Here is a 21,585-nt window from a genome sequence, read left to right on the forward strand (position 1 = left end):
TAAGAGGCCATGCGCCTCATATCTGAGCAGCTTTCTCCCTCCGGCGCCCCTTCGGTCCCCATGGGTTCAGGAGGGGCCTGCTGACTCCACACCAGCGGCCTCAGGTCCAGTCAGGTCCCTTGGATCCACAGATGGATCTGGACAAGCGCTGAATCTACCACCTTGAGCTTTCCCAGAGCCAGCTCTAATACAGACTCACCCGTCGCCATTGGCAGTGCCGTACCCATTCTGATCTCCGACACCGAGCAGGAGGGAAGTCATCCAATGCTGACTGGAGCCATGCCTTTCAGGCCTGGGCCCTGTTCCTACGGGCTAGGAAAGGGCATGATTGGCACTGGATTTTGAGGAATACCAGCCCTTAGAGCCTCAGATGGACTGGAGTGAGGACTTTGTGGAGGCCAGTGGACTGAACACTTAGCCAGATACTAGCATGCTTTCTCCTCCTACTGTGGCTACAGAGGAGGGAGCAAGCTTTGCACTGGTGGTGAGAAAGGCGGCCAAGGCCCTGGACCTTAGCCTGCCCTCAGTGGCAGAGCAGAAAAACATCTTAACTGTGATGCTTCAGTCGGGAGTGTCTCCCTTGGACCAAGCCTTCACCTCCCATGACATATTCCCTACTGCATCCCAGGATAGGGAATCCAAGAGGCTGGTCATCTTTGGGAAGATGGTTTCCTTCCACCAGCTTGGCAGTGCAGTCAATGAACACTGTGCCTTTTGGGCTGCTACTCCCATGCTCTGTGGATACGGTTGTGCAGGTGCTTCAGATACTCCCAGTGGAGTCCTAGTTGTCCTCTACCAGGCTGTTGCTGACAGGAGAGATGTAGCCAAATTCACCATTTGCTGTGGGCTGGATACCACCAACTTGCTGAGCAGAGCAGTTTTCATCAATGGTGGCCTTACTGGCTTTTCTGAGGACCTCCAAGCATCGCTTATGGACATGCCCTTTGATGGCTCCTGTCTCTTTTGAGACACGGCAGATACAGCACTTTAGTGCTTTGAGGACAGCAGGGCTACTGCCAGGTACTTGTGCCTTTCCATGAACACTCGCTGCCCTCAATACACCTTTCACACCTATCATGACCACAGAAGGGGCTTCCAGCCAAGTCTGTACCTGCCCAGCCACTGAGGGGCACACGCTTCCCACCCTCTGATTGGCCAAGGATGCAGCACCCACAGAAATCAAAGGTCAGGCAGCCAAAGGTCTGTCAGTCCACCACCCCCTTGGCTGTCACAGTCTCCAAACCCTTATAGTCTGCCCCCTTGCCATCATGGATACTGAGTGGGTGGTATGATCCGCCATCCCTTGCCCCACTGGCGACTAGAACATCAGACCAATAGGTTTGCTGATTATCCGGAGTGGCTACTCCTTCTTCGAGACTACCCCTCCATTTCCACCTGCTTGCCTCAGGCTGACGGAGACCATCTTACCTTGCTCCGCCAAGAAGTGACTATTCTCTTGGCCAAGGGAGCTATAGTGAGGGGTGCTGATGCCAGAAGTAGGTCATCTGTGCTATTCCCGCTACTTTCTGGTGCCCAAGATGAACAGAGGCCTTCCTCCTATCCTAGGCCTGCACCCTCTCAATTTCTGCCTCAAGAAGAAGTTCAAAAGTCTTTTTTGCCCTAGACCCGGGAGACTAGATGGGAGCGTTGGACTTGCAGGATGCATACTTCCATATTCCCGTCCTGCCTGCCCACAGGCATTACCTGCAGTTCACAGTGAGCCACAAACATTTTCCGTTCGCCATGCTCTCTTTGGCCTTACTATCACCCCTCAGGTGATCACTTTCGGAGATCGGAGTGGGCCAGTCTTCCCCCATCTCGATGACAGACTGTTGAAGGTGGGCTTGCCCCAAGCTGTCTCTCTCCTACAGCCTACGATGGACCTCCTGCATTCACTGGGGTTCACTATCAACGTGCCAAAGCCACACCTGACTCACTCTCAGACTCTCCCCTTCGTTGGAACTGTTCTGGACCCAGTGCGGTTTCGGACCTGTCCTTCCTCCCGAACTGCGAGTCCAGGCTATGGTACTGATGTTTCAGCCTCTCTCCTGGATTTGGTGAGGCTGCTGGGCCTCATAGCCTCCTGCATCCTGCTTGTGACACATGCCCGCTGGCATATGCGGGCTATGGAATGGGACCTAAAGTATTGGGGAAATCTCTCCGACATGGTCCAGATCTCGGAGGGAACTGCAAAAGATCTGCAGTCTGGTTAACCAACCACGATCGGGTCAGTGGCAGACCCCGCTCCCTTCTCCAACCAGATCTGACATTGGTGTCAGATGTGTCTTCCTGGGATGGGGCGGCCAACATGGGAGAGGTGTAGATCAGAGGCCTCTGGTCTCTGCCGGAATCCGACTCCACATCAACCTTCTAGAGCTCCAGGCAATCCCGCTGGCATTAAAAGCTTTTCTACCCTCCATCAAGGGAAGGCTAGTGCAGGTGTTCACTGACAACACCACCACCATGTGATACTCCAACAAACAGGGTGGGTGAGGTCATGGTCCCTTTGTCAAGAGGCCCTGGTCGCTGGACATGGCTGGAATTTCCCTGGTGGTTCAACACCTGTTGGGATTGCTGGAATTTCCCTGGTGGTTCAACACCTGTTGGGATCTCTGAATGGCAGGGCAGATTAACTCAGCCGAAGATGCCTAGTGGATAATTGATAGCATCTCCATCCAAAGGTGGTATGAGTTCTTGTTCGAGGCATATGTGCTGCAGATTACACACTTGTGCATAGATCGCCATCTGGTGTTGGGCCCGGATGTTTGCAGTTTTTTTCCTCTTGGAAAGTCTTTGGAAGTCACGAGGTCGGTGACTCCTCCTTTGGATCGTATTGCGCATGGGCTTCGGCTCCATCCTCCGATTGTTTTTTTCCGCCATCGGGCTTGGATGTTATCTTCGCGCTCCGGTTCCTAACAGCTTCCAGTTCGACGGTCGTCGCGCAATCCTCACCCCAAACCGCGGTATTGTTTCGATCGCGATCTCTCCCACTCGACGTGCCTTCTCATCGGCACGAACCTTCGGTAACGTCGTCGACGGTGGCCTTCGGGCCTCTCCAAGCTTCAGTCCTGGCTAATGGAAAGGACTCCATTTAAAAAGTGCCCTCGATGTGGGTCCAAATTCCCCCACACCGATCTCCACGAGGTATGCAATCTCTGCCTCTCCCCTGAACACGAGGCTCGAAGACACCGAAGAGGGCCTCGTCAGCGCTTCCGAGGCCGACGACTCAGATGTGGAGGACATCACCCCGGCGCAGAGGGTCGTGAGTACTGATTTCCCACCCCCCCCCCACACCCCTGCCGGCACCGAAAAAGGCTCCGGTCACACCTTCGCCTCCGGGCCTAGGTAAGACCAAGGACACTGCTTCCAACACCCCACCTTCAGGCCCGGTGAAGAAGCCAAGCAAGCCTTCCGGCGGCTCGGGCTCGAGCCAGCCTCTCCCCGGTGCCGTTAAACACGCTTCGGCACCGAAAAAGAAGCCGACCCCCATATCGACACCGAGCTCCACACCGAAGCACTCGGGGTCAAAACCCAGCTCTTCGGCACCGACACCACCTTCGGTGCCGACCAAAGCACACAAGGCCACTGACACCGACACTTCGAGGCCGAAATACATCTCGGCGCCAACCAAGCGTCCGGAGATTCCCAAACCAGGTTCCAAACAACGAACCGGCACGGAAAAGCCTAAAAAGACAACAGGCCCGACGCCTTCGGCACCGACGGACAGACCAGCCTCACCGGACTTATTTACACCGGATCCCTTGCAGAAATCACTCACCAAGGATCCAAAAACTGGACATTTGACACTTTCTTCCAAAAAGAGACATTTGGAGAAGCCTGCTCCACCTCCGCCTCCAAAGAGGAAGGACTCTGCTACCTCTCCGTTCAGGATACCTTCCCCACCTCCTCCGCCTTCTCCACCCCCTCCGCCTTCTCCACCCCCTCCGCCTTCTCCACCCCCTCCGCCTACTCCAACCCCTCCGCCTTCTCCAACCCAACCTCATCGTTCTCCCACCCCGTCTCCACACGATGATGATCATGGGGACCCATATGATGACATAGGGGATGTCCCCCAGGACCTACCCACAGGGGACCCCACTCCTACATGATCTCCAGACACATGGGACGACTAAAATATCCCTGGTATCCCCAACGTCCCACAAGATGACCTTTACCCCTCCAGGCCATCTCCACCAGAAGACTCATTGGGGTTCCACCATCTACTTCAAAGGGCGGCACACGGGGTAGACTTGCATACCGACCCCGTGGAGGAAGATTTCCTCCTCGACACATTCGACACCACACATAGGTCTACCTCCATATTACCTATGCTTAAAGGAGTGGTAAAGCATGCGCCAGAAGTTTTTAAGGACCCAGTTAGGGCCAGGGTCATTAACCCGCGCATAGAAAAGAAATGCAAAGCTGCCCCCACACATCCCTCCTACATCAGAGGGCCAGCGCCACTAGATTCCCTAGTGGTGTCCACGGCACGCAAAAGGGCAAATTCCCAGGCGTCCGGCGAAGCACCACCACCTGACAAAGAGTCAAACCTACTGGACGCATCAGGAAAGCGCACTGCGTCACAAGCAGCCAATATGTGGCGTATCGCCAACACTCAAGCGCTATTGGCCAGATATGACCGGGCACATTATGACGAGTTAGAAAGCATAATGCCCACCTCCCTGGAAAATATAAAGCTAGGGCCAACGAAATAATTCAAGAGGGTAAGACTATCACTAACACCTCTATACGCTGTGCCTTAGATGCGGCAGACACAGCTTCCAGGGCCATCAATACCAGCGTCCTCCTCCGTCGCCATGCTTGGCTAAGAATATCAGGGTTTAAACCGGAGGTACAAGCCTCCATCCTTAACCATCCCTTTGACCAGGAACATCTATTTGGCCCAAAGGTGGATGAGGTCCTAGAAAAAATGAAGGAGGATACGGATACGGCGACGTCCATGGGAGCCTTACAGTCACACCCTCCTAGACGCTCCTTTCGCTGCTCTTCCTTTCGAAGTACATCTAGAGGCTACTCCTCAGACACTGCGTCCACTTCGTACAAATCCCCCACTCAGTACACCTTTACGAAGGGTTATCAAAGAGGCGGCTATAGGGGTAAGGCAGAGGCAAAACAAACAACGCCCGCTCTGCCACAACGCCTACCCAATTACTTCCCCCCCCCCCACTCCCCCAGACCATTCTACTCCGGTCGGGGGCAGACTCCAACATTTCCTTCCCGTCTGGGCTACCATCACCTCAGACAAATGGGTGACACAAATAATTCAATCAGGCTACTGCCTAGAACTAATATCTATCCCCAAACATTCCACCCAGGCAGCGCCCAATGTCACAAGAACATTTAATACTCCTACAGCAGGAGGTAATCTCCCTCCTACAAAAACAAGCAATAGAACCCGTTCCTACCAACCAACAAAACATGGGAGTCTACTCCCTATATTTTCTCATACCAAAAAGGGAAGAGACTCTACGGCCATCCTAGATCTCCGGCCCCTAAACACGTACATACACTCCAACCGTTTTCATATGGTAATGCTTCAGCAGGTACTTCCGCTCCTATCCCAAAACGACTTTTTGACCACCTTAGATCTAAAAGAAGCGTATTTTCACATTCCGGTGCACAAAGCTCACTGCAAATACCTCAGATTTGTAGTGGACGGACAACACTTCCAATTCAAGGTGCTCCCGTTCGGTGTCACAACAGCGCCAAGGGTATTCACCAAGTGCCTAGCAGTGCTAGCAGCACATTTGCGAAGACAACACATCCACGTCTTCCCATAAAAGCCGGGTCATGCCATCAGTGTGTTCAACACACATCTACCACCATTCAATTACTCCACCAGCAGGGCTTCACAGTAAACCACCAGAAGTCCCATCTCCAACCATCCCACATAAAACAGTACCTCGGTGCCACCATAGACACCTCAAGAGCACTAGCCTACCCCAATCCTGCCAGGATTGCAAGCATTCAAGCTCTACGTGCAAAATTCGCACTACATCACTCCCTTCCAGCTCGAGTGTTTATGCAACTAATGGGGATGATGGCCTCTTGCATTTTCATAGTGCCTCACGCAAGACTCCAGATGCGTCCTCTCCAAGAGTGCTTAGCGCGCCAATGGAACCAGGCCCAGGGTCAATGAACAGATCTGGTGTTGGTAGATGGTCGCACCCATCGCTCTCTGCAGTGGTGGAACACCACAAACCTTTCCAAAGGTCGACCGCTCCTGGACCCGGTTCCTCAAATAGTACTGACAACGGACGCATCGCTCTCCGGCTGGGGAGCTCATCTACTACATCTCACCATACAGGGCAAGTGGACACCTCAACAAAAGTTACTCCATATCAACCATCTGTAGTTACTAGCAATCTTCTTAGCCCTAAAATCTTTTCAAACTCAAATTTCAGGCAAGGCAGTCCTTATCCGAACAGACAACATGACAGCCATGTATTATATTCAAAAACAAGGCGGCACACACTCTCCACAGCTCTCTCACCTAGCACAGAGCATATGGAGATGGGCAATATGCCAGAAAATCTTTCTCCTAGCCCAGCATGTCCCAGGAGTCCAAAACACAGTGGCAGATCTGCTCAGCAGGCAGACACAACAGATCCACGAGTGGGAGCTTCACCCGCAAGTTCTTCACCCGTACTTTCAAATGTGGGGGCATCCACAGATAGACCTCTTCGCCACCTACGAAAACGCCAAATGCCCAAGCTTCGCCGCCAGATACCCACACCCATTGTCCAAAGGAAATGCGATATGGATGAACTGGTCAGGCAGATTTGCGTACGCTTTTCCGCCTCTCCCACTCATTCCACTAGTGGTGCGCAAATTACAACAACACTCCCTCACACTAATCCTAGTAGCTCCAACGTGGGCCAGACAACCGTAGTATACCACACTGCTGGAACTATCGGTAGTGCCGCACCAAAAACTACACCTCTCTCCACACCTCTTAACCCAGAACCATGGAGAGATCCAACACCCAGACCCAGCGCAGCTCAACCTTGCGATCTGGCTCCTGAAATCCTAGAATTCGGGTACCTAAATCTTCCCCCTGACTGTATGAACGTCATCAGAGAAGCTAGAAGACCTACCACTAGAGCGTGCTACGCCGCCAAGTGGAAACGTTTTGTTATTTATTGCCATAACAATACCATCAATCCACTGGACGTGTCCATTCAACACATAATAGGCTACTTACTCCACCTACAAAGGTGCAATCTAGCCTATACGTCCATTCGACTACACCTCACAGCTATTGCAGCTTACCTACAAAACAGGCAACATCTCTCACTCTTTCGAGTACCTGCCATTAAAGCCTTCATGGAAGGCCTTAAAAGAATAATTCCCCCCAGAGTGCCACCGTCACCTGTGTGGAACTTAAATATCGTTCTCACAAGGCTAATGGGGCCTCCCTTCGAACCTCTGCATAAATGCGAACTACAATTCCTAACATGGAAAACCGCTTTTCTTGTAGCCATCACTTCCCTTAGAAGGGTCAGTGAGATACAAGCACTTACCATTCAAGAACCCTTTCTCCAAATGCACCATAATAAGGTTGTTCTCCGTACCAACCCAAAATTCCTCCCTAAAGTCATTTCTCCATTTCACCTAAACCAAACAGTAGAACTACCAGTATTTTTCTCGCAACCACACACCGTTGCGAAAAGGGCTCTTCACACATTGGATGTCAAACGAGCCATACTCTACTACATTCAGAGAACACAACCTTTCTGTAAGACCAAACAACTGTTTTCCTTTCTCTCCACCACACAAAGGTAACCCCATCTCAAAATCAGGGATAGCTAGGTGGATTGTAAAATGCATCCAGATTTGCTACCACAAAGCAAAACAAACGCTTTCCGTTCCCCCTAATGCCCATTCTACACGGAAGATAGGGGCTTCCATGGCATTTCTAGGGAACATCCCACTAGATGATATCTGCAAAGCAGCTACATGGTCAACACCGCACACTTTCACTAAACACTATTGTGTAGATGTGCAAACCAAGCAACAAGCTAGTGTGGGCCAGGCTGTACTGAAAACACTATTTCAAACCACTGCAACAGATACCGGTGGTCGCCGCTAAGGTTGGGAAATGCTATATAGTCTATGCACAAGTGTGTAATCTGCAGCTCATATGCCTCAAACGGAATATGCTACTTACCAGTATGCATCTGTTCTTGGCATGTAGAGCTGCAGATCTACACACGCCCACCCGCCTCCTCGGCTACCTTTATCTGTTCCAGTTTATCTTATTTAAATAGCACACACATGGGCATCTTCACTGTTACTACTACGCTCCATCTTTCCCTGCTGGCGAAAAACAATCTGAGGATGGAGCCGAAGCCCATGCGCAATACGATCCAAAGGAGGAGTCACCAACCTCGTGACTTCCAAAGACTTTCCAAGAGGAAAAACAAACTGCAAACATCCGGGCCCAACACCAGATGGCGCTCTATGCACAAGTGTGTAGATCTGCAGCTCTACATGCCAAGAACAGATGCATACTGGTAAGTAGCATATTCCTTTTCAGCAGTGGGGTTAGTCTTGGTTAGATGTGTTTGCCATCACTGAGAACACACAATGTCAGCAGTTCTGCGCGCTGGAATTTCCAAGGCAGTTCTCGCTCGAAAACCCTTTTCATCGCAAGTGGAGCTCAGGCCTCCTCTATCCCTTTCCGCCCATACCACTCCTGTCCCAGAGTTCTCAAGAAGATCTGGAATGACTGGGCCCAAGCCCTCCTTGTGGCTCAGGACTGGGCTCGGACAGTTTGGTATCCCGAGCTGTTGAGCATTCCAACAGTCCTCCAATCAGGCTGCACCTCAGTAGGATCTGGCAGAGCAGCATTGGTGGGGGGGGGGGGGGTTTCGCTACATGAACCTGTCAACACTCCACATTCTTGTGTGGAGTTTGAGCTGTAACAGTTGACAGCTTTCGATCTACCGTCTGAAGTCTGTAATGAAAAGCAGACTGACCTCCTTTTGCCTCTCCTTTCTCTGGTTCTTCTCTGTATTCTTTCCCTTGCCCAGCAGAGCTCTGTTCTGGGCACCTTGAAGGGTTATCTTTCTGCTGCCTCAGCCTTTCCGCAGTTACGTGACCAGCCATCCCTCTTCAAATCCCCTATTGTATATAAGTTCTTGAAAGGTTTCTGTAGTAAGGTAGTCCACGCTTGTAGGATGTAGTTTAGTAGGTTTATTCAAGTAGATGACCTGTAGCTTCGATCCTGTACAGCAGTCTATAAGTCCTGATCAGCAGACCCACCAGGAGCAGCCTGCTAGCTGCTCAGCCCTTCCACCAACTGTCCCCACTCATACCAGTAACTCATGGCCCACACACCAACATTCCACACACAACATTCACACTGGCCGAGCAGCTAGGAACAAGATAACATAGTATATAATAACACAACATGAGAATACTACAGTTTACATCATATGTTTCTTCCTTCTCCCTTTATCATGCCTCAGTTGAACCTTATTCTTGTCATGACTTTCCGGATGTGTGCTCTCTTTGAGCTTCTGCAAGACTGTCCTGTCAGAGTTGTTACCATTGAGATGCCCTTCCTGGAGTCAATAACGTCTGCCCGGAGGGTCAGTGAGCGTCAGGCTTTGTCATCCAAGCCTCCATACCTGAACATCTACCCAGACAAGCTGGTTCTACGGACTAGAGCCTTCTTTCTACCGAAGTCGTCACTCTGTATCATGTAGGCCAGTCCATCACTCTGCCTACTTTTTGCACTCCGCCACATCCTTCTAAAGAAGAGGAGCCACTTCACCAACTGGATCCAAAAAGAGTGTTGTCGTTCTACCTTGAGTTCTGGGTGGACGACGAAGGAAAAGGCCATGCAGAAGCAGACCATCTCCTGATGGTTCATGCTCTGCATTAAAATCTGCTACGCATTGACCAAGAAGCAACCCCCTGAGGGCTTGCGTGCTTATTCAACCGGAGCCAAGTCTGCGACCACTGTGTTAGCACGTGGAGTCCCTTGGTCTTCACCACTCCCAACATTCTCCACTCAGTCTTATCTACTGTTCATTGCCACTCAAAGCAGGGTATGCTGATGCCTTTCTGGCCTTTGTGTGGAATATCGCAATTTAGTACACTAATCTGTGGATCATAAGAGATATCAATACCTGGGTTATCTTGCCTGATCGCCTAAATCCAAACCTCCAGCATAAATGCCCTAGAAGCGCTCAGTTATGACCTGCCTGTCACTGGGGCCACACTTGATACAGGCCATGTCGTTCACACCAATTTTGCTTCAAAGGATCTCATCTGTCAGAGGAGCACAGACTATTACCTATCACCTCTTAACTTGCTTCAAAGAGAGAGCAGACCTGATGTCTGATTCCTTTGTGTGCATGTGTAGGAGGCAAAGCCATTTGAAGTGCAAGTGAGGCTGGGTACAGCTCCACCCCCAACCATCCTGGCGGATTTCTCATCCTGTCCACACCTAATCCCCATTTGTGTCACTGTCTAGGAGAAATACACAAACCTCAACAGCAGAGCCATTCATAGTCCTGTGACTCCGGACACTGGCAAAAGGCACAAATGGTTGGAACAATAAAATACCAACTTTTTAAAAGTGGCATTTTCGGAATTGTGACTTAAAATCTGACTTTACAATTAAAGAGGATTGTAAATTACAAATCATTTGAGTCTAAACATCACATCTCTGTCTGCTCCCAATCCAAAGTTAGCAGTTATTCAATGTAATAAGGTAACCCAGTGTTAGTCATTGGGAAAGATAGGCCTTACCACAGTGAGAAATTACATTGTTTTTTACTGCCAGGACATGTAAATTGTAAGTACACATGTCCTACTAGTTAAATACCATGCATCCTGCCTACATTAGGGGTGACTTAGTATTAAAAAGGAATGTTTAGGCCTGGTGAAAGGTTTAACTTGCCTTGTTAATATAGCGGTTTAAAACTGCACTACAGGCTGCAATGGCAGGCCTAAGGCATATTTTAAGGTGCTACTTTAGCAGGTGGCACAATGAGTGCTGCAGGCCCACCAGTAGTATTTCATTTGGAGGCACTGGGTATATGTAGTAATAATTCCAGGGTCTTAAATCCAGATTAAATATGCCAACTGTGTGTATGGCAATTTTACCATGTTTTAGTGAGAGAGCACAAGCAGTTCAGCACTGGTTAGCAGTAGTAAACTGAACAGTCCTAATGCCAACTAAAACGAATTAAACAAAACCGGAGGAGTAAAGGCAAAAGGGTTGGAGCAATACCTCGCAAAGGATGTGGGATCTTACATAGATACTTTGAAGTGTTCTCTCCTCCACAATGGCCTTTGTCAAGGGGACATTCTGCTCTAGCAGAAATGGATGATTTCTGAATGGCCCACTACACAGGCCAAGGGAGTAACCTGGGATCAGACCTGGTTTTTCTCCTCCACTGAAATATACCCCAAAAGGTTCAAAGAACCAAGCCTTCCACCCTCTCAGTATTCCCTATTAGTGCCAACCTTATTAGTCCTACCTGTTACTTGGCAGGGAGTCCATGCCCCAGTGACCAGTGCCTCTTCCTATTGTGGCAAAGTGTACTTTTTGAGACCAACAAATAGTCAAAACAAGACATGCATTGACAAAACCAAAAGACTAACTACCAATGGCAGACCTGTTTGGCTTTGCCAATGCTTGTTTATTTTTATGTTTCACCTAATTTTGTTGAAACTAGTTACACTGATTTCCCATTATGAATATGCTTCAAAGAAATGGTAGTTAAGTAAATCATCAATCTGCTTTCAAGCTTCTGCACATATTTGCATCTAATCAGAGAGCATTCTTGGATTGTTATACATAGCCTCATATTGTTAAACTTAGCAAACGTGTGTACACATTTTTGTACTGAAACCACTGTCGGTGGTGCAGTCTGAGCTTAGAACATTTCCTTAGAGCGCTCACCCTAATAAAGTATTTGCATTAATGGGACATAAATACAGGTTTGAACAGCATGACCATATGGACACAAATATTACCTTAACAGCAGAGAATGCCCTTCCCGGATTCATAATATGGTACTGTAAACTAGAAGCCAGAGGGTTTGTGCTGCAGGGGGTTGGTCCTACTTGTCCTTAGGACAAAATAAACATGAAAACCTGTTGTTCTTTACCTAAAACAATATGTCCTGCACTTCGGGCTATAGGAATTCCACATCACGGGACACATGCCACCCACCATACACATGCAAGAATCACACGCTGTCTGGCGCTAAACCCAATCCATGCAGGCCAAGGATAAGTTAAATGCACAGCCACACAGTAGGCCCCACTCCAGTGACGCTGGTAAATAGAACCTTATACATTACTAATTCTTTTGGGCACAAAACTGGTGTGCTGCCTCCACTGCTCTCGTGTCACTTAACACCAGTTAGGGTAGTAGCACTCCATCTACACAAGAATAGCGCTTGGTGTGCCTCTCCAGTTTTAAGCAGACTGCATTATCGTGAGGCAAGGCTAGGCCATGTCACATGCGCATGATCTGTGTTCATCCATGACTAAAAATGTGTACCAGGAATACAGATATTGATGCAGCTAGGGGGCTCCGGGCAGAGATGCATGTCATTCACCATGCAGGGGGCTTTTCTGTCCCTACACCTTGTACAACATTTTTCCCAGCTAAGTTGGTGTTGAAGACCAAACATTCCTTCCTGCTTAAAACGGTCACTCCATTTCATGTCAGGCAGGCTATCACTCTGAATTATCTCCAGCTATTCTCTCTAAGGAGGAAGAGTGACTCCATTGTTTGGACCCTGAAGAGGGCACAGTTTTTTTTATATAGATCACACAAAAGAACATTGGTTGGATGATTAGCTCTCTGGTGTTCTTTGGGTCAAAGAAGAGCAAGGCAATGCGAACTATCTCCAGATGGATTGTTCTCTGCATGAAGATCTGCCACACACTGTCTAAGAAGCAGCCTCCAGAGGCTTTTGGACTTGTTTCACTAGAGCCAAAGCTGCTACCACGGCACTGGCAGGCGAAGTGCATGTCCTAGATAATTGTCAGACAGCAATGATGCTTTTACACACGTTCATTAAGCACTACTGCCTAGATGGTCAGATTTGTCGAAGGGCATTTTTCCCAATCAGTCTTGCAAGACTGTTTGACCTGAGCCAGTTCCCAAACCTACCACCTAGAAGTTACTGCCATGGTATGTATTCACAAAGTGAGGAATTTTCTGTTAAAAGTATCCATCCACACAACAAACTACTTCCCTTTATCTGATAGAGACATCTAGCCGCAGTTTCCTTAATGTAGAATATCCCCAGGCGTCCGACTGGATCCTGAAAACTTTCCACAGCAGCACCTCTGCGTGCTGGGGGCGGCGCTGCACTGCTCCACCCTGACGTCCGTGATGTCAGCGGAGCCATATAAGCCCCTCCCGGCGTGCTGACGTCAGTTTTCTTCTTTTCCGCGTCCCAACGCGGATCCGGGAAAACCAGCGGTTCCTTGGCCTGTTTTTCAGGCCTTCTCGGCGCCTTCGGCATCACGGAACAGTGTGTGATGCCTGCAGGCTTTAAGGTGTTTGAAACCTGTACGCAACAAATGTCTGTCACGGACTCACACGCCATAGGTATGTGATGCCTGGGAGTGCACCACGACTCCAGAGAGTGCGACGCCTGTCAGCAGATGAAACCTAAGTCCCTAAGGGAGCGTCGTATGAAGCTGCTGGCTCCCTGGATGTCCGGTCTTGCGCCTTCACGCCGCCGATCTCCCTCTCTGGATCAGGTCCGCTCACGGGGTCGTTCCCGTGGACGTTGTTCGGAGACAGGTAAGCGCAAGCGTAAGTCGCGGAGGTCATCCTCCAGTAAACGTGATGCTGGGACCCGCTGCTCTCGGTCCTTGCCAGAAACAGGCGCCCAGTAGTCATCTCCCCCATACCCACCCTTCCCGGGTTTCCGAGCGACAAGAACGCAAATGGAGGCCTATTCAAAGGCTCTCCAGTCTTTATTTAGGTCACCCCCTATCCCTGGTGCGCCGTCGGACCCTAGACTCAGTTCATCTTCTTTCCGAAGCCATGAACTCTCACTTCTGCACCAACATTTCTGGCTCTGTGCTTTCTTTCTCTCAACCTGGTGTACATATGGGGTTTTTGTGCTGTTCTTTGACAGCTTTTGGTGCCTTTGCCTCCTATTGTTTTCCGCTCTTTTTAGAGCTTCGTGTACTGGCGTTGGCTGCGCTAGCATTGTGGTCCCCACTGTGTTTTGTCACCTTGTTGACGGCTACGTTCACTGGAACTTGGTGGGGTTCAGTCGCAGACCCGCCTCCTCTATGGGTATGGCTTTGGTATCTATTCAAAGTTAAGGGATCTGCGGCTAGATATCACTATCAGATTGACGAGTTACTTACCTTAGGTAACGCTGTATCTGGTAGAGACACAGTCTAGCCGCAGATTCCTTAACGCCCGCCCATCCTCCCCGTTCTGCGAGGACCTTTTCAGGTTGGGTTTCCTGCATTCGCCTCCCTCCAGGTGGCTTTGTCTTTCTGCAGCGTGACATCTTTCACTTCACTCCTAGAGGGAATGCTTCATTCTGTGTTGCTTGCTCTACTCCACCCATTCTTGTGATTGTGTGGTATACTCATGTATCATGTGCCCTTTTACATCCCTACGCCCTGGGTCATCCAGTGTGGGGTCTCCTCTTGGTCATCCACTCCACTCCCCCCCCCCCCCCCCCACCCCCCCCTTTTTCTCAATCACCTTGGGGTCGCTTACATTCCCTGCAGTCCATTGGTTTGAAGTCTAATGGCTCTGCCTCAGTCTATATGTCTCTTACAGGGGATGTGACGTCCCCTTCTGGATTGTCATTGCTCATGTTTTCCGGACTTGTTGCCCTTCACAGTTATATTGTGGTTTCAGACTTTGTCGTCCGCCATGATGTTTTTTCACATCTTCTGCCTCTGGGGGGGGGGGGGGGGGGTGTAACCTCCACTTTTGCAGGGTTGCTTCTCAGAGCGGTGCTCTGCACTGTCCCTTCACTATCTTTCAGTATACAGTGCCTGGCACTGTCCTTTATGGTGCTGTTTTTTCACCATTCACTTTCTTTTTTTATTTTTTCATCTTTTTCGCGCACACTTCCCATATTCTCACAGTTTTTGGTGGTGGCTCAGTGTTGTGGCGTGGCAAATTTTCTCCGGCGAAAACTGCCGTCAGCATGCCGGGAGGGGCTTATATGGCTCCGCTGACGTCAGGGCGGAGCCATGCGGCGCCTCCCCACCAGCGCGCAGAGGTGCTGCTGCAGAAAGTTTTCTGGATCCAGTCTGACTCCTGGGGATATTCTAAGTTAAGGAATCTGCGGCTAGACTGTGTCTCACACAGATACATCGTTACCGAAGGTAAGTAACTCGTCCGTTAATCACCTTTCTGGTGGATACACTGTCTAACCACAGATTCTTCACCAATCATGCTGGCTCCCCTTTCTGTGAAATGGACTCTTCCATCTGAAAAGTTTCCAATTTAGAGATCTCGACACTGGTCATGCCAATCTGTTAACAGCCTCTGTGTCTAAGGGCAAAAACAACCTGATAAAGCTACTGACGTCAGTGCGCATTGGTGGCGCTTGTATGCAGCTTCACTCACTTATTGAGTGGAACAAAGAAGGCGCGGAGCCGCACTCTGAAACCCTGCTATAGCGCAGGAGTACTGCTTTGAAGTATCCAGGTCCAGTCTGACCACTGGGGAATATTCACTAGGTGAGGAATCTGTGTATGAATCGGGTATCCACCAGAAAGATAATTTCCTATGGTAAGTAACTTGTCCTTTGGGGCTTTTGTTCACTGGCCAATGAGACCTTAAAAGGTTTCCATATGGAAGCCATCTTCAGATTTGTACTATTGTGTGCGATCATGTACAAGAATGTAAAAATGTTTGGGAAAATGAGAAGGAATTGCAAAAATGTTCATGCTTGAAGACGGCCTTTGCTTTTTATACAGGCATTTGAAACAAGCATTAAAAATGCAATAGGCCTCGCCTTTCATTAAGTTAAAGCCATTTGCTTTGCTATGCAATATCATTAGCAAAGCAAATGGCTTTAACTTAATCAAAGGCGAGACCTATTGCATTTTCAATGCTCGTTTGTCTTTCCTAGTCAGCTGTAGTCCCCTCTTGTAGCCAGTGTCCTCATCCAGTGGTATATTTCCTGTACTCCACTGCACTACGAGTAGATTTCATCACCCAAGACAGGTGCAGTACCTCCAGCGGGGTGAGGGGGATCCAAGTCTCATGCGCAGTTTCTAGTAAACAGGGCACTTGGAAAAAGGGAAAAAAATAAAAATTAATTTTCAATGCCAGTGGCATTGCGAGACTTGTTGCATTGTAAATGCTTGTTTTATGAGCTGTGAATTTTTGGGGGGTGAAACTACAGAGCTGTACCAACAAGGTTACTACCTGATCTTTGTTGTCTTGTTTTTTACCTGCACGCCCTGTGACGAGCAAACTCACTGCGACATCCTGCAACATTTGCCTTATGTTCCTCATACATTTACATGCGGTTTCACCATTTTCCCTCCCACAGCAGGACGTTCGGTCTGTTCTGTAACTTTCTTGTTTCATTCAGTTCATGCATTCTTTCTTCCGCTGCGTGACGTTAACGTGAAATGCGTGTCAGAGGCGAGCGAGACCTTTCCAGGAAACTGAACTTAGTGCTGAGACGTTATGAGATCTTTAAACCGACCGGGACTGTAGCTGGCAGTGAAGCTTTTAGATCGGGGGATGGGAGGGGGGTGCGTGGCGTATCGTGGTTCCCTGGGATGCGTAGTAGTATCTGTAAATAAACATGCCATTGGTGCGGTCTGCGTGTCGGAGGCGAGGGAGACCTTTCCAGGAAACTGAACTTAGTGCTGAGACGTTATGAGATCTTTAAACCGACCAGGACTGAAGCTGGCAGTGGAGCTTTTAGATGGTGAGTGGGAGGGGGGGGGGGGGGGGGTAGTATCGTGGTTCCCTAGGATGCGTAGTAGTACCTGTAAATAAACATGCCATTGGTGCGGCCGTCCGTTATGTCATTTTTTTTTTTACTTATTGGAAACGCACTTTGTTGAGATAAGGGCGTGGCGTTAATTAAATTAACGTTTCGTTCCAAATCGCCTTTGAGTGATTTATGCGATGTGTTTTTTAACTTCCTGTGCTTTACGGTTCAATTAATTATTAATAAAAATGTGTTTCACACAGTAATTAAATTAATGGAAAATACGGATGGGTAACTGAGTAGCTGGATGGATTTTAAATAAATAAAGGGTTGGATCGATGAATTGAGAAATTATTGAAAATGAGAAAGTAGACAAAAGGAAATCACATTACAAGCGCGTGCGGTCTTTTCACTTTAGGGGGTTTTCCTCGACTTTCGTGTTTCTTACTATACAGCAGTTGTCCGTTGGCAGTGAGCGAGGCCGATACAGAAATAGAATGATCAATAGTTTTCAATTCTAGACTGGCGGGTTAATGTGCAGGTGAGCGAGAAACGGAGCATTAGACACACTGAGAGCTTTGTCTGCCCAAGATATATATCTTCAGCTCTTTCCAGTCCGCATCCACCGCCCATGAATCTCTTTTTAAACACGAGCCCGGTCGCCGTTGTGATGAGCGCTCAGTTTTTGTTTGTAACAGGTAGTTTGTAAATAACCGTTAAAAGCAGAAAATATGTCGGAAGAGTGAGGGAAAGCGAAAACACGCCGCTATGCGCGCGCGTGCACATCTCTTTACAGAGCGGACAGAAGATGTGCACGCGGGGACTGGCTTTACTGGCGGCGAAAAATAAAGTCCCCAGTGTGCACATCTTCTGTCTCCCCGTGTGCACGCTTTGGAATCCGTATGGATTCCAAAAGGTCCTCGCCATGGCGAATACAGCGCATGCGCGCTGCTAATGCCAGGCGAGACCTAAAAAGCTTCTCTAAGTCTTCCACGTTGAAAGAGCCCTCATTTGGACCATTCTCACTTTTGACACATCTCACAAAGCTGTCGATGGGTGATTGACATCCCGGTTCTGTATAAAACCTCGGTAGGAAAACAGAGTGAGAAACCTTCATCTTCCCAGAGAAGACATGTCCTTAATGCTTAGCCAAGGAGTGTACAAAGATGTATCCTGGCAGGCAAGGTCATTGCCAGATTTTCCTTTTTATTCACTTAAGATAAATTTACAAACAAGAAACTAAAAGAAAATAAAAGAAAATTATGTGGTTAGTTGTTATTCTAAACATCTGGCTTGTATCTGGCCCTCCAAAGCCACTTTGGAAACTCATGCCTTACCTAAAGTTTCATTTGTGAAGCTGCATACAGAAGGAAAGTTTAAACAAGATTCACAGAATTTTTTTAGATTATTTAAATCCCTCGTGAAGGCCAAGTTACAATGTGCAGTTCCCATCCAGTTGTGAAGAGTACTCAAAGGGTTAAAAATACTGAGAAAAAAAGATTGTTTAAACAGAAGTAATATCCTGGCAAATATTAATATTTGTGGCAATAAATCAGTTGAAAATGTAGTTATTGTAGGAGTGATTTATATCAGAGTTTAAATAATCAGCATTCTTGTCGTAACTGCCATATTTGATTGTCTGGCTTAAATGAAAGAAGGCATACCTGGTTTGTGTTTTATGATTTTTCTATTTTTCCAAGTTGCAAAGTTGTCAGTTTTATGGCTAGTATAGATGTTAATACAATTCCTAAAACATTTGGTCATCTTAAACACATCTTTGAAACAAAACATCAAAGTTTTTTTTTTTTTTTATTCGAACTTTTCTGGGGTTATAATTCTCCAGCCTATCGTGGCTCACTTTTAGAACTCTTGTGTTCCGTAGTTAAAATGTATTGTCACAGGAGTGAAAAAACCCTCCCTTCGAGGACACCTCATGGTTGAGCCCTTATCCTTCACTGTGAGACTGACAAATGGGCAGTGACATACTAGTGTGAATGATATAAAGTGTGTTAAAGCAGAATCTGAAGTAATTTTTGTTCTCATTAATTTATGCATTTCTAATTGCAGACCTTTAAGTTGAAAAACATAATATGCATTTTGTTTTCCAGGATGTATGGTTTGTTTCAGACATCGTTTTATTTTGGATATATGGCAGTATTTAGTACAGCATTGGGAATTATGTGTGGTAAGCTCAAACTAACTTTTACAACTTTTTATTAAAGCTGCCTTTAGATGCATTCATTTGGTCTACATGTGATTATTGCCGATTTGACTTCTTCCACTTAAAGATTTTTTTCTTCCTAACTATATAGGAACAGAGTCTACATACATCTGAAAGAGACACGTTAGTGATAGATTCCTTACCTTAGAATATCCCCAGGTGTCAGACTGGATCTGGATTTGCGGGACCGTTCCTAAAAGTTGTTGGAAGCCCGGCAATCGGTTCTGCGCCGATCGAAGTCCCGCTTCCCTGGGCGGTCGAGGGACCGGTTGCAGAGCCGACACCATCGCTCATTGGACTCGGGGATAGGTAAGTCAAGGCGCCATAAAAAGTTGAAGAAGCGACGTCGCTCCTCGTCTACCCCTCACCGGTTGCGGGACGCGGTGGAGGGGGTGGGTGGTCACTCCCGCGGCTCTAATGGAGCCTTTGTCGTTGCCTGCGACCTACCCACCTTTCCCGGGTCCGCACGCGACGCAGGAAGAAATATAGGTATTCCTGTCGGCCATGCGCCTTTGGGCCCTGGGGTGGTTCTGCCCCCGTGCCGCCGCCTTTGGCCTTGGCACGATACCCTGCGGCGGCACCGCCGCATACAGCTCCGGACTGCGGCGGTCCTGGATTGGTCTATTACCCCCCTCCCCCCTCCCCGATTACCATTCCAGGTGGGGAGTTTATCCCATTTCCCTGGGCACCTCGTCCTTACCGGCCTCTTCAACAGCCGGTGGATGAAGGGGAGTACTGGGAGGGGTCTGAGGACCCTCTCGCAGCTCAATGCGAGGATGAGCCGGAGTGCGAGGGTGATATGGAAGGTCCAGGCGATCTGGATTTCTCTCCACACGCTGGTACACTGTCCCCTTCTTCCATGGCTACGGAGGAGGTTGGGACTTTTTCTGTGGTGTTGCGTAGGGCGGCTGAGGCTCTTAACCTCGAGCTCCCTTCTGTGCCTATCAGGACCAATCTCCTGACTGAGGTGCTGCAGCCAGCGTCGTCCTCTGCGGAGCCGCTGCTGCCCTTCAACGACGCACTTACTGACATCCTGTTGAGCACCTGGAACAAACCTAACACAGGGGTTCCTGTAGATAAGGGTGTGGCACGCCGCCATCGCCTGGCGCCGGACGACCCCAGCTTTCTCACACAACACCCGACGCCTCAGAGTCTGGTTGTCCAGGCTTCTGCCTCGCCGAGCGCATTCCCTTCTGCTCCTCTGGACAAGGAATCAAAGAAACTGGAGCAGTTTGGGAAAAAGATTTTCACTTCTGCCAGTTCCGAGTTGCGGGCGGTGAATACTGCATGCCTGTTGGGCCGCTATTCACATTCTGTGTGGGACACTGTGGCACAGGTGCTGCCTCAGTGCCCTGTGGAAGCTCGGGCGGTGCTCTCCCAGGCCATTACCGAGGGGAGAGATGCTGCTAAATTCACTATCCGTTGTGGACTTGACCTAATGGCTTCTCCAGGGATGTTCAGAACACTTTGTTAGACATGCCCTTCGATGGCACACACCTCTTTTGACAAGGTGGATAGCACCCTAGAACGCTTTAAGGACTCTCTGGCTACGGCCCAGTCCTTAGGTCTCGCCACCTCGCGCACCCCCTCTGGGTCTGCTTTGTGCTCCTTTCGAGGTCAGGGTCGAGGCGCCCAAGCGCGTTTCTTTCTGAACCGCTGGCTAGCGCAGCCGCAGTGTCAGCGCAGCCGTGGTCGTGTGGCCCGCCGTGGTGGGTCCCAAGGCCAGTGGGCGGGTCAATCCACCACCACCCCTGTCAGCACCACCTCAAAACCTTCCAAGTCCGGTGTTTCAGACCCACCAGACGCCAGTGGGCGGCAGGATTCGCCATCACCTCCCCCACTGGCGCACCATCACTTCTGACAGGTGGGTTCTGCAGATAGTCCGAAGGGGCTACTCCCTCCCCTTCGAGTGTCCCCCTCCAGCCATGCCACCTCAGTACCACCGCATGTCGGGGGATCACTTGGCACTTGTCCAGCAGTAAGTTGCGGCCCTCTTGGCCAAGGGGGGCATCGAGTGCGTTCTGACACCAGAAGCAGGTCGTGGTTGTTACTCCCACTACTTGTTGGTTCCAAAGAAGGACAAAGGTCTGCGCCCTATCTTAGACCTCCGGAACGTCAATCGCTTCTTCCGGAAGGAGAAGTTCAAGATGTTCACGATTGCTCAGGTCTTGTCTGCCCTAGACCCGCAAGACTAACTGGTTGCGTTGGATTGGCAGGATGCTTATTTTCATATCCCTATTCTACCAGCCCACTGGCGTTACCTACGGTTCACGGTGGACCACGAGCACTTTCAGTTCACCGTGCTCCCTTTCGGCCATACCAGCGCCCCTCGGGTGTTCACGAAAGTGATTGAGATGGTCGCAGCTCATCTGCGCAGATCAGGGATTTCAGTCGTCCCCTATCTCGACGACTGGCTGTTGA

The 21,585-nt window shown here is 49.2% G+C and overlaps 1 protein-coding gene across 1 annotated transcript in view; it reads left to right on the plus strand.

The window, feature by feature from the left end:
• TM9SF3 (transmembrane 9 superfamily member 3) overlaps window positions 1-21,585 on the plus strand; it is a 333,675-nt gene that overhangs the window by 302,248 nt on the left and 9,842 nt on the right. The window contains exon 14 of the mRNA XM_085603668.1: window positions 19,052-19,128. Within this exon, the coding sequence (XP_085459794.1) occupies window positions 19,052-19,128 (77 nt within the window). The remainder of the gene's footprint in view (window positions 1-19,051; window positions 19,129-21,585) is intronic.

This window comes from Triturus cristatus, chromosome 1_2 (genome assembly GCF_964204655.1).
Source record: "Triturus cristatus chromosome 1_2, aTriCri1.1, whole genome shotgun sequence".
In the NCBI taxonomy this organism is placed as follows: domain Eukaryota; kingdom Metazoa; phylum Chordata; class Amphibia; order Caudata; family Salamandridae; genus Triturus; species Triturus cristatus.